Source organism: Mirounga angustirostris, unplaced genomic scaffold (genome assembly GCF_029215605.1).
Source record: "Mirounga angustirostris isolate CCGP_5_RB_7025 unplaced genomic scaffold, mMirAng1.0.hap1 SCAF_1, whole genome shotgun sequence".
In the NCBI taxonomy this organism is placed as follows: Eukaryota; Metazoa; Chordata; class Mammalia; order Carnivora; family Phocidae; genus Mirounga; species Mirounga angustirostris.
Window position 1 is genome coordinate 111699466 of NW_026991709.1, and position 13296 is coordinate 111712761.

The 13296-nt window shown below is 36.6% G+C and overlaps 1 protein-coding gene across 2 annotated transcripts in view; it reads left to right on the plus strand.

Moving 5' to 3' along the window:
* Positions 1 to 13296, plus strand: part of COMMD2 (COMM domain containing 2) — a 30624-nt gene that overhangs the window by 5053 nt on the left and 12275 nt on the right. The window contains exon 5 of one of the 2 annotated variants that reach the window (XM_045903572.3): positions 1725 to 2311. The exons of the other annotated variant lie outside the window; for it this stretch is intronic. Within the exon in view, the coding sequence (XP_045759528.1) occupies positions 1725 to 1922 (198 nt within the window). The 3' untranslated portion in view covers positions 1923 to 2311. Of the gene's footprint in view, positions 1 to 1724; positions 2312 to 13296 lie in introns of those variants that run through there. 2 annotated transcript variants of the gene reach the window in all.

The following is a 13296-nucleotide window of genomic DNA, read 5'->3' on the forward strand; positions in this document are numbered from 1 at the left end:
TGTACTAGAGAAATGATCATACTTTAACTTAAAAGTACCTATATTCTGTTTGGGAACTGGCTCACTCAAGGGGATTGACTTGTTTCCAGATTATTTTTGACATTAAATTTCAGCCATGGGTCAGTATATTAGGTTCTTTTGGAAGCCAGATCACCTAGAATTAATTGGAAGGAGTTATTAGTCAGAATATTCTGTGTTGTGGTATGAAATTAATCCTGAAATCTCAGGTTTAGATTTGTTACTCACTGGCAGTCTCTTCAGATTGGCTTCTTGTCCTTTTGCCATGACTCCAATAGTTTTAGGTAACAGTCTTGCTTTCTTGTATAACAAGATGTTTCAGGTTCATCTTGTACAATTGTTGTCCCAGACCTCTAACCACGTATTCCTTTAAGGAGGTCCTGGTTTCTTTTAAGGAAGAATAGTCTTTAGAGAACAGTCTTGTGCTAGGACAGTTAGCCACTGTTTCTAGTATTTGGATTTTTTTTTCTTTTAAAAATATGTCAATTGTACTTTTTAAAAAAATTTCAGAATATATCATTCTGATATATTCTATATCAGAATATCTATATCAAGATTATAGATATTCAGTTTAAAGAATAATAATAAAACAAGTACCCACTGCCAAGCTTAAGAAACAAAACAAAACCATGCATGACCTCCCCCAGTTACAACCCCTCCCACTCCTCTGGAGGTAACCATTATCCTGAATTTTCTATTAATCCTTTCTTTATAGTTCTTTTTTTACACATGTTTTTTCATTTAACTTTAGTTTTTATGTATTACTCTGCAACTTGATTTTTCATTTTTTTAGATTTCTCCATAACAATTTATATTGCTGTAGTTCGTTTCTTTTCATTGCCATTTAGTAAGCATTTTATTGTATGAGCATTCTCAATGTATCCATTCTATTATTAAAGAATATTTGAGACATTTCTAATTTTTGACTCTTGGAAACAAAAACAATTACTATTATGAATGTAATATATACATGTAAAAATTCAAGGTATATACCTAGGTGTGGAATTGATGGTAATGTATATTTTCCGAAGCCATTCTCTTTTCACTCTCACCAGCAGTGGGAGAGTTCCCATGACTGTTGCTCACAGTGCCTTCATTTGGACAGGTTTTTAATTCTTGCTGGTCTGATATGTATAAAACAGAACTTTATGGTTTTGTTGGCCATTTTCCTGATTTCTGATAAAGTTGAACATGTTTTCCTATGTTTATCTATTTATGTTATTTATTTTGTGAAGTGCTTACTTAGGTCTCATGCACATTTTTCTCTTGGTCTTGTAGGGTTTTTTTTTGTTGTTGTTTTTGTTGTTTTTTTAATCAGAACAGTTTTTCATACATTCTGAATACTAATCTTTTTTTTGGCTATATGCGTTACAAACTATCTTCTCTAAGTTTGTGGTTTGTTTTCCCACCATCTTTAGGTATCCTTTAGAAGAAAATGTAACAATTTGAATGTGGTTCAGTTTATCTGTTTTTTTTCTTTATGGTTTATGTCTTTTATATCATGTTTAAGAAATCCTGTATGGCAAGGTTGTGTGTATATTCTCTTCTTTTTTCTTTCCGAAGTTTTTTAAAATTTATTTTTCATTTTGAAGTCTATGATTCATGTAAAACTTGATTTTTGTATATGATATAAGGTAATTATAAATACTGTGTGTTCAGCATGATTGTTAAATAGTTATTATACTCTTATTCCATTTAAAATGAAGCTTGCAAGCAGAAGCCTCAGGCAACAGATTAAACCATCAGTGACTATAAAGCTACACCTTAATCAGAACGGAGATCACAACACCAGAGTTCTGCAGACAGACCCAGCCACTCTTCTCCATTTGGTTCAGCAATTGGAACAAGCATTGGAAGAGATGAAAACAAACCACTGTAGGAGAGTTGTGCGCAATATCAAGTAGTTCCAGTTTTAAGGATTTATTCCCTTTGAATCACTTGTGAATTGATGATAAGCAACAGTTACTTTTCAAAATTAATTTTTTATTAATTGACAGTGATAAATACATATAGTTTCCATGCAGTTTCTTTTCCTATGACAAGATATTGAAGTCATGATCAAAAGCTAAAGTAAAGTTCCTTTCCTGGTGCTAAATGTGGTCAGTTTCTTCACAAATTAAGATGTATTTTATATTTTAAATGTGTAAGTAGAATTGAATCAACTGGAAGTGAATCTATACTGTTCATATCTTTTGTGTATATGAATGTCTTTTTTTGGTACTTCTTTTGATTGCTTAACTTTATTATTTTCTTCTTTATTGACCAAAATTTGAAAATAAAATTCACAATGTAATACCATTGCTATTCAGAATATTTTTAGACAGTTCATTGTTTTTGACCTTTAAAAGCACCCACAATGTTAATAGCCACAGAATAGCTGGAAGTAAATAAGAATTTTTTAAAATGCTACATTGTTTAGGCAGTTCATGCATTTTTCCTTGCTAGTGAAGGTAATAAGTACTTACTATGTTGCTTAAGTTTGAGTTGTCATGGCTAATTACTTACATGGTACTCAAATCTGTGTGATAATGTTGCATTTTATCAAGGACCACTTTTTTCCCCTAGTACCCAAAGCATCTAAGAGATGTTGTCATTTACATTTATATACAATGGATGCAGGAGTAAAAAATCACTTCTTAATTATCTGAATATAAATTACAGTCCCTTTTTATAATTTTATTTGAATAAAGTATAAAGAGGGCAAAGGGAGGCCATGGTTACTACATGTAAGTATCCCTTCTTTACAAACTTGATTGTTTGTTTGTTTTTTAGTAAGTAACTATAAGCTATTGGCTTGAAAAACTCAGATGCTGATGTGTCACATCATCCTGATAGAGTACAAGGACACAGGAAGACTTAGGGGGACAAGGAGACTTGAGTGGCAGACTTAAGGAGAAAAATCATGGAAGGGTGGAAATGGGGTTTCAGTCTTAAATATGTATCCAGGGTCTTATTCTGAGAGCCTCATCCCCATGGAGCAACTCAGGAATGCCTTTAGAACCATCAAACTCTTAGGTTCTGTCAATACCTTCCATCCTAAGAATTAGAGATTTTTGGGTCAGAGTGACATCATGTTTCTTCTCTCTTAAGCGAGAGCCTAGCAGGGAACAGAGGCCAGTGGAAGGAAAGTACAGGTTTAATTGCCATCCATTTAATTGCCACTGCAAGCAATTGGGCCCCCTTTCCCAGAGGCATATGTTCTATAGTTGCAAAATAACTAATATTACATATTAGTTAAACTCTAATCAAATAAATTTTAATTATCATAACTTGATTAATGAAGCTGTCATGTTAACCTTACAAACAAAAAGAAACTTTATATAATGAAATTATACACATACACACATATATATTATGTGTCATCAGGTTTAAAAGCCATATACCTACCAAGTTTATATGATAAAAACAGCTCTTTGAGGCTTCTTATTTATCCACATTTGGTGGAAGATAAACAGGGCTGACCCCAGCCAAGATTGAAATAAGAGCACTGTGTTGCCTTCAAGGCAACCTTTCTTCTATATCCACTGGTCTTCCCCTAATCAAAACAAGAAAGCCGCTGTTAGTCTTTATTTGTGTCAAACTTCCCTGGCCTCCTTTCTCTACTCCATTATTCTTTCTGGTGGTCTGCCTTCTTCACCTTTTTGGGCCAGAATGAGTTAGGAGCAGTCTCCTACTACTTTGTTTGTTTTGTTTTAAGATTTTATTTATTTATTTGACATAGGGAGAGAGCAAGCACAAGCAAGGGGAGCAGTAGGCTCCCTGCTGAGCAGGGAGCCCCAATGTGCGGCTTGATCCCAGGACCCTGGGATCATGACCTGAGCCAAAGGCAGACGCTTAACTGACTGAGCCACCCAGGCGCCCCTCCTAACTTCTTTTTGAACCTGAGACTCATTTTTTAGTACAGAGCATTGAATGAGCCTCTTTTCTTGTTTAAACATTCCTTATCCTTAGGGACTCCTCACCTGCCTTGTTTTATGGCACATTTGATTTTTTTGTAGCTTGTATATGAACATATTTTCTGCAGATGTAGTCACTGTTCCACTCTGCTGTATGAGCAGGTTTCTTGACTGGGTAATGTGCCTTTCCATCTATAACTATCTAAATTTTTATTAAATCATTTTGGGTTATAAGTATGTTGATTTTTCAAGATTGGCTAATGCATGTTTAGACTTAAATGTCTTATCTTTCATGTCTCAAAGCCAGAATAGTAACATCTCTTCTATCAGAACAGAACTATGAGTAGGGAATGATCAATATATATATATCACAAAGTCTATAGCTACTTCACCTATTGGAAGTCTTTTTTGTGTTTCACAAGATTTCAGTGAGCTTGTTTTGTTACTGATGTTTACAAGCTTAAGCAAATTTAAAGCAGCAAATTGGAAAGGTGGTGGGAATACCATAAAAAGAAAATATATCTTTGAAAACTGAAAAACGAGAATCTGATGCTAAGGAAAGTTTGAAAAATTATAGTGTCAAGGATGCATGTGTGGGAGCTCTTAAAATTTATAACAATGTGTGGCCTTTTAGGGCACAAGCCTTGGAGAAGGTTAAGAGGTTAGTCTTTGGAGCTGGACAAAAGGGTTTGAATTTAGCAGAGTAACATGGATAGCATAGTAACAGGCTTTAGAAAATACTCATGTAGATTTGAGGATCTCATTATTTTACAGCCTTGAATTACGTTCTGTGTACCTCCTGGTGGTTTCTGGGTGGTAAGATTATGGCTGTTTCTTTTCCTTTTTAATTTCTATAAGTTTCCATGACTCACATAGTATTTTTAAAAAGCCTTTGAAGTCTGAAGGGAAGAATAAAGATCATAAATACAATTTAGTAATATTTTCATTCAAAATTTTAATTCTTGGGATGATATACACATACCTCTCCAGAAAACTCAGCTATTCAAAACTACTCAGTCCCTAAAGAACTCAAGCTGAGAGTTGTACATATGGATTTGGCCCAGAGTCCCTTTTTTCTGTCTTTTTTACCTTCATACTAGTGAAAAAAAAAATGAGACTGTCAAGACATTAACCAAACCAGTTCTCTTTTCTATATAACATTACATTTAAGGAGAATTATCTGTGTTCTCAATTTCCAAAGGAAAACACATTATACTTCTTTCAGTTTTTCACTGCCCTTATGGTTGGGAAGTTCTGTCAGCTGCTGTATTAAAGTCTTCCTACTATAATATACTCACTCTTTTTTTTTTTTTTAAAGATTTTATTTATTTACCTGAGACAGAGAGAATGAGAGACAGAGAGCATGAGAGGGAGGAGGGTCAGAGGGAGAAGCAGTCTCCCTGCTGAGCAGGGAGCCCAATGCGGGACTCGATCCCGGGACTCCAGGATCATGACCTGAGCCGAAGGCAGTCGCTTAACCAACTGAGCCACCCAGGCGCCCTAATATACTCACTCTTCTCTGTATTTTTTTCTTTCTTTAAATTTTATTTAAACTTTGTTAGTTAATATACAGTGCAATATTGGTTTCTGGAGTACTCTTATCTGTATTTATTTTTAAAAATATATATTTGATTAAGTCCCTCCTTAATTTACCCTTCCACAGTTTACATAATCATAGGTTATTCTCATCTCTTTTCCTTTCTTTCACAAATGGTAGAAAATATTTTGGTGAAAAGAGTATCATACTACATTGCTTCTAATATCAGTGTATTTACTTTTAAAACCACCAGCACTGTTGCTTTCAAACTTAAACACTTCCCTTAAAAACAAAATAAGGAAGCCCAACTCCACCATTACTGTGGTTAGTTCAGTGAGCTTTACAAACTTTGAAAGTGATGTTTTAATTATAAAAGCAGAATAAACCCATTATTTCTCAACTTTGCAAAAACAGTATACTATGGTGGTAAAACAATGATACACTTTATGGCAATAAAATATATATTTTAATGGTTTGATCACTGAATGGTAATGGCTCTTTTTCTCATGTTTATATAGCTCCACTCCTCTCTGCCCAGGAATTCAAGTGACTTAATTCTGCCTGATAGCCACGAATCCATAAGATTGTACTTAACATATGGGAAAATCTAAGAAAAGTAATTTTATGTTCTTAGTGGACTCAAAGTACAATGGAGTATCAGGAATACAAATAGCTGCATCAATGTACTCTAATGTTGTACTAAGGTTGTCGTTTTAAACTCAAGCAACTTTTTGTAGGATGAATTTTTTAATAATTATAGTGTAAATTATGTTTGTTATCGTAGGAAATATTACTAATTATATAGCCGACAGTGTGGGAGGCCGTGCTCTTTTATTGTTCTTGAGACTGAATTGACCCTTTTTAGTGGAAAGACTACAATTTTCATTTTCCTCTCTTATGATTATCACATTTTCTCTTGTAGAGCAGTCTGCCCAATAACCAGCTAAAAAGAGCAACACAAATAGGATGTTTGGCCTTTCTCAGAAACCATATGAGGTGTTTCACCTCTTTTATTCTTAATCTTTATTCTCTTTATTCTCTTTACATTGAGCTATAATCCACCCATTTATGTTTGTCATTGTGTTGATAGAAAAAACAAAGCAAGTTTTAAAGCCTTTTCTAACTCTTAGAATGTCACTGACCAATTCTGTTAAATATTTATTAAGTGCTTTGAGTGATCCGTGTTGTGTGTTGAACAAAGGATAAAGTCCTAATCTCAGTTTAGAATGCTCTCAGGCCATCCCATCCTTGAAAGTAGTTTAATCCATAAATTTATTAGATTTAGAAAGGAATTTCCTAAAGAGGCTATTTGAAGAAGGGAAGTTCCTCTGGGCTGCTATTTGTTAGAATCCCTTTTCCTTGAAACGCCACCTTTTTCTGAAAGGCAAAACTCTAATGATTCAATACTAGAGCTCTAGAGGAAAGGGTAGACTACTGAGGAATATTGTGGAACACTTGGACATGGTTAGGATGGCATAAATTGTCCTTCCTTCTTTCCCATTAAAGTGGGCTTCCCTGAGGTAACCGGAGGTGTGATGGGAAAAGCAAATTGAATTCTTTTTTTTACCTGCATGCCAATGTTGTGATTGTCATAAATCCAATGAGAAGTGGATGCCTGTGGTTTTGAAGGAATGTGCTTAGTTCACAGAACGAAAAGACTTCTTAGTTAACTCAAAGACTAAAAACACACAGATTAAAATTCAAAGAATGAGGAAAAGAAAATCCAGGGAAGTCTTTGAGTTTCACTGGGGCAAGTATAGATGGGTAGGATATGATTTCCTGGCATGGAGTACAAACTGTATGCTTTTATTGCAAATAAATAAAAAGTTCTTAACAAAGCTCAAGTGATTTTAAATGATACAACATCATAAAGTTGCTTGATTTGCAGCTGAGACTATTGCACAATTCATAGCCTAAAAGAACTAAGGAAGGCTGCTGGTAATTTTTTAGTACTTAAAAAAAAAACAACAAAAAAAAACAAGTTACCATATACATTCCCAAAAGGGGAAAATGATTTGTCTCATGAACAATGTAATTAAAACCTTTATTTTTAAAGTTTAGACTCTTAAGGATGTAATTATTGGGTATTCTTTTCTATGCTTTCTTTCTTCCACTCTTTGTCTTTGCCTGGATATTAATACCAAATTCCATGCCTTTTTTAGGCCTTTACAACAATTTCTTTTCATGCCAAATCTCATTAAGCCTCCTCCCTCCTTTAAAAAAACTTTTTTTTGAGAAATAATTCACATAAAATTCACCCTTTCAAAGAATGGTTTTAGTATGTTCACAGAGTTGTGCAACCATCCCCACTATCTGATTACAGAACCTTCTCATCACTCCAAAAAGAAATCCATATCCATCTGCAGTCACTTTCTATTACCCCCCGTTCCAGCCACCCCCCTCGCCCCGCCCTCCACTCCTGCCTCCCCTGGCAACCGCTGATCTACTTTCTGTAGATTTGCCTCTTCTGGACATTTTGTATACATAGAATTATATAATATATGCCTTTTTTGTGCCTGGCTTCTTAGCATAATGTTTTCAAGCTTCATGTTGTAGCATATATCATTACTTCATACCTTTTTATGGCTGAATAATATTCCATTGTATGGATATTCAGTATTTGACTTTTACAGTACTTGACTGAGTCTTATTCTTGGTCTTACAATGGAATTAATCTATTGTATTTTATTTTATAGTGTTTATAAGAGAGACTCTGACAGATTTAATCATGTATTTTCTACCATGGTGGTTTTCTAGAATTACCTTCCCAAATACAAGTTAGAAAAGTCAGAGAACATGGGCGCCTGGGTGGCTCAGTTGGTTAAGCGACTGCCTTCGGCTCAGGTCACGATCCTGGAGTCCCGGGGTCGAGTCCCGCATCGGGCTCCCTGCTCGGCAGGGAGCCTGCTTCTCCCTCTGACCCTCCCCCCTCTCATGTGCTCTCTCTCTCTCATTCTCTCTGTCTCAAATAAATAAATGAAATCTTTAAAAAAAAAAAAAGAAGAAAAGTCAGAGAACAGTTTCTTCCTAGCCAGTTAATAGTAGAGTTATTCTCCAGTGAACAGAATGTTTTATTTTTAGCCTTATTCAAAAGTTATACCAGATGTTATACCAACAGTTAAATTGTTGGAGAGACTTTTAGCTGAAATCCGCTCCAGAGAAAATTAGATTAATATTATATCTTTTTTATTTTAATATAAAAGATTTCCAGCTAAAATGAGGAATGTTCTGTGAACATTTTATATATTTAGAGAAGATAAGAAAGGAACTAAGGAGGATTTATGTCTTCCCATATTTGATACATGTATTTTCATATTAGGTAAAACTATTAAAAATTTATAAAAATTGTCTATAATAGAATGGAGAAAAAAGGCATTTACTTCTGCTTAAATTTACTCCTCAGAATATTTCTTTTTTTAATTAATTAATTTATTTTTTAAAAAATTTTATTTATTTATTTGACAGAGAGGGAACACAAGCCGGGGGAGTGAGAGGAGAAGGCTTCCCGCCAAGCAGGGAGCCCGATGCGGGACTCGATCCCAGGACCCTGGGATCATGACCCAAGCCAAGGGCAGACACTTAACAACTGAACCACCCAGGTGCCCCTCTCTCAGAATATTTCTAAACTAATTTTGGGGAATCTCTAGGATACCATTCTCTGGATAATACAACTGCTGCAGCCAGTTGCTGTCTGGGGCTCATAAGCTAGTAGATGAAATGGAAAGGTACATAAACATTGATTCAGAGTGTGATGAGGCATAGGAAGAGATACAACAGCTAAGGAGTTCTGCATACGTAGGAGAGGGAGGGAGTGGTTCTCACTAGGGTCATCAGCTTGGTACATTTTTTCCCTTGATCATTTTTGTTCTTTTGGTAATTGCATCCCAAGTTACATTTGGGAAATAATCTCTTCCCAGTTGGATATTGTTTGGTGGGACTGTCAGAAGATTCCACGCCTTCTGTTCTTCATGCTGAGCCTATAATATAAGTCTCTCCTGGGACTTTGAAACCTGAGGAGTCAGAGAGACTGGTTGACAAAATTCATTTTATTTTATTTTTTTTAAGATTTATTATTTTAGGGGGCAGGAGGGGCAGAGGGAGAGGGAGAAAGAGAATCTCAAGCATACTCCCCACTGAGTATGGAGCCCGACGCGGGGCTCAATCTCAGGATCCTGAGACCATGCATGACCTGAGCTGAAATCAAGAGTTTGACACTTAACTAAATGAGCCACCCAGATACCCCACAAACTCATTTTAGTGGCAGCCTTGCAAGATGATTGAGACTTGTTACATGGCCTCATAAAAATGTTCCTGTCCTTTAAGGACCTGCTCAGAGCTGCCCTTTTATTCTGTAGGGTACCTAATATGTCCAATAAATTTATTCTCTGTTAAAGTTAGGATCTAACAAACCCTAAGCATTACAAAGGATAAAAATACAATTAGATTAATTTTGTAAAATTGCATACTTTATTTCATAAAGTGGGATTTTTGTAAAATAACTTTGCAAATTGTCATGCATCTAAAAGACATTATTTTAGGATGTAGGTTGACTGTAACAAACTCATGTTAGGATCTCACCATCTGATTAGTGAGACAAGATTCAAAACAAACGATCTTAATTAGCATTTTCCTTTTAATGCTCTACTACTATTTCTTTTATTTGCTTTCTGTATCTTCTTTGTTGTGCCTGTAAGCTGTTTCCTTAGAACTTACAAAATCTGGTGGTTTTACTGTAATCCTTTTAGTTAGTATATTACAGTTTGCTTGTAGAAATAAGATGAAAACATGAAACAGTAATTAATCAAATGAAACAATGCCTATATTAGTTGCTGACACATAATAGTTAAATTAATGAACAAATCAATGAGTAAATAAGAGTGATGAGTGAACAGTATATACAACATGCTCTGTGGAACTTCAGAGTAGGGAAAAAGCACTGCAGCTTGGAGTGGTCAGAAAAATGTTTCTGAGTTGTTGAGAGAAGGGCAGGATTTGAGCAGATATGCCCTGGGTCTGTTTTAGGTGCTTGGAATACAGTGGGAACAAGAGAATATGACTGTTTTCAGTGAGCTTATGTCCTAGTGGGGCGATGGGTAATAGGGAAAATAAATGTGAACTATAATTTCAAGTTGTGCTAACTGCTCTGAAGAAAAATAAAAACAGATTAAGGGTCGGAGTGAGGAGTCAGAGTTGAGATCTGCTATTTTAGGTAAACTGGCCAGAAAAATCTCTGAAGAGGTGATGTTGGAGCAGAAACCTGAATGAAGTGAAAGAGTATGCAGTGGAATATTTGGAAGAAGAGCATTCAAGACAGCAGGAAAAGTGTACAAATGCTCTGAGATGAGAATGAGTTTGGTATGTTTAAGAGGTTGGTGTGGTTGGAGTTAAGTGAGGATAGAAGTGATCAGAGGACTAGGCAGCAGCAAGATACGGGGCCTTTAGCTTCCATGTTTTCTTCTCGCCCAAGTCCTTCCACCAAACTGGGTATGTGGATGATCAATCCAACATCTTGGCTTCTCATTTCTTTTTTTTTTTTTTTCAAAGATTTTATTTATTTATTTGAGAGAGAAAGAGAGTGTGTGCATGAGCTGAGGGGAGGGGCAAGAGGGAGAGGGGAAAGCAGGCTCCCCACTGAGCAGGGAGCCTGATGTGGAGCTTGATCCCAGGACCCTGAGATCATGACTTGAGCCGAAGGCAGATGCTTAACTGACTGAGCCATCCAGGTGCCTGCTTCTCATTTCTTTGGTCTCATTTCCCAAGGGGTCCTCTGTTTCTTTCAGCCACTTGCTTCCACTGCTGCACTCTGGACCTTGTCCCCACCTGAACTGTGCTGTTTCTGAAATCAGTTTCAGACATTCCATCCTCTGAAATTGATCCCACTCATTGGTCAATATGACTTCTTTATTTTTTTTATTGTTATGTTATTCCCCATACATTACATCATTAGTTTTAGATGAAGTGTTCCATGATTCATTGTTTGTGCATAACACCCAGTGCTCCACGCAGAACGTGCCCTCCTCAATACCCATCACCAGGCTAACCCATCCTCCCACCTCCCTCCCCTCTAGAACCCTCAGTTTGTTTTTCAGAGTCCATCGTCTCTCATGGTTTGTCTACCCCCTCAATTTCCCCCCTTCATTCTTCCCCTCCCGCTATCTTCTTCTTTTTTTTTCTTAACATATATTGCATTATTTGTTTCAGAGGTACAGATCTGAGATTCAACAGTCTTGCACAATTCACAGCGCTTACCAGAGCACATACCCTCCCCAGTGTCTATCACCCAGTCACCCCATCCCTCCCACCCCACCCTGGTCAATATGACTTCTAACAGCCCAGTTCTTCAGCTTCAGATGGACCTTCAATTTCCTTGCACTGCCCTACCTCTATTTAAAAGCCTCTGCCTATCTATATTTCCCTCCTTATCCAGCTTGGATTCACAACCCATTACCGCCAATATTCCAGATCCTTTCTGCTGTACCTTGCATTGGACCTATCTTGTCTACCATATAAGAATTCAACTGTCCATCTTTTTTTCTTGCTAGTATATAGGCTGCTGAGACCTACGGGAAAGAATATGCAGAAACCACCCAGACTACCAAGCTTCTATATTAATGGTCTTTAATCTCAAGCCTTTAATACTGCCTGACTAGCCCACTGTTTCCTTAGTCAGCTCTCTCATTTTCAACAACTATCTCAAGCTTTCTCTGCTCCTGTTAAGCCTCTGACCCACTCACCACTCCTTCTCATTTTCCATCAATAACTGTCTCCTTCACAGAACAAATAAAAGTGATCAGATAGGAATTTTCTCCACTTCTGACCAACAAACTTACTGTTCTGTGTGCTGATAATCCTCTTTCTCTCCTATTCCAGTAGAAGAGGCATCCCTCATGTTTCTGGATTCTGTCTTTTCCAGTTATCTCACCACTTTTGTATTTTCTATTTATCCATTTTCCTGATTTCTTCTCATAAAATTTTTTTTTCCCCAATCTATCTCATCTTAATATCCCTTGACCCACATCCCTCTCCAGTTACCACACACTCTCCTCCATTTCAGTAACTTCTGAAGAAGTTCACCTTCCCAAGCCACTCCTGGTAACATTTCCAGGACCTTCCATGTTGCTAATCCAATGCACATCCTCATCTTACTAGATGTTACAGCAACATTTGACATGATTGATCACTCTCTCTTTCTAAAAAATACACTTTTTGGAGGGGGAGGGATGTCAAACACTCTTCTGTTTTACCCTCTACATCTCTAGCAATGTGTTTTCAATCTTTGCAAGACAGTCCTCTTAGCTGTACATTTTTCCCAGAGCTTTGTCCTTAGCCATTTCTCTCCACAGACATATGCCAGGTAATTTGGTTCATTTCTTTGGCTTTAATTGCCATCAATTTGCTGATGACTATCCACTTTAGATCTCTAGCCCTTTTTGCTCTCCCGAATTTGAGACACATGTAACTATTTATCATCTGTTTGTGCTTAGATGTCTAACAGGTACTTCAAACTCAAGATGAACAAAATTCAACTTATCTTTTACAAACTTACTCTTCCAGTACTCTTTATTCAAGAAATAACATTGCTTTCCAACCAGTAGCTCAAATCAGAGATATGTGTGTCACTCTTGGCTTCTTTCTCTCCCTTTCACTCACCACAAATGGTCCATTACCAAGTCCTATCAATTCCACCTTCTTAAATATCACTCAGATTAGTTTACTTCTCTCCATTCCCATGGCCTCCCTGCTCATGCTTGGGCTACCTTCTCTGTCTCCAGTTAACTGGTCCCTTGACTCCCTCTTATTAAGCTCCCCATTCTCCTCACCCTTATGCATTCCCTACACAGCAGC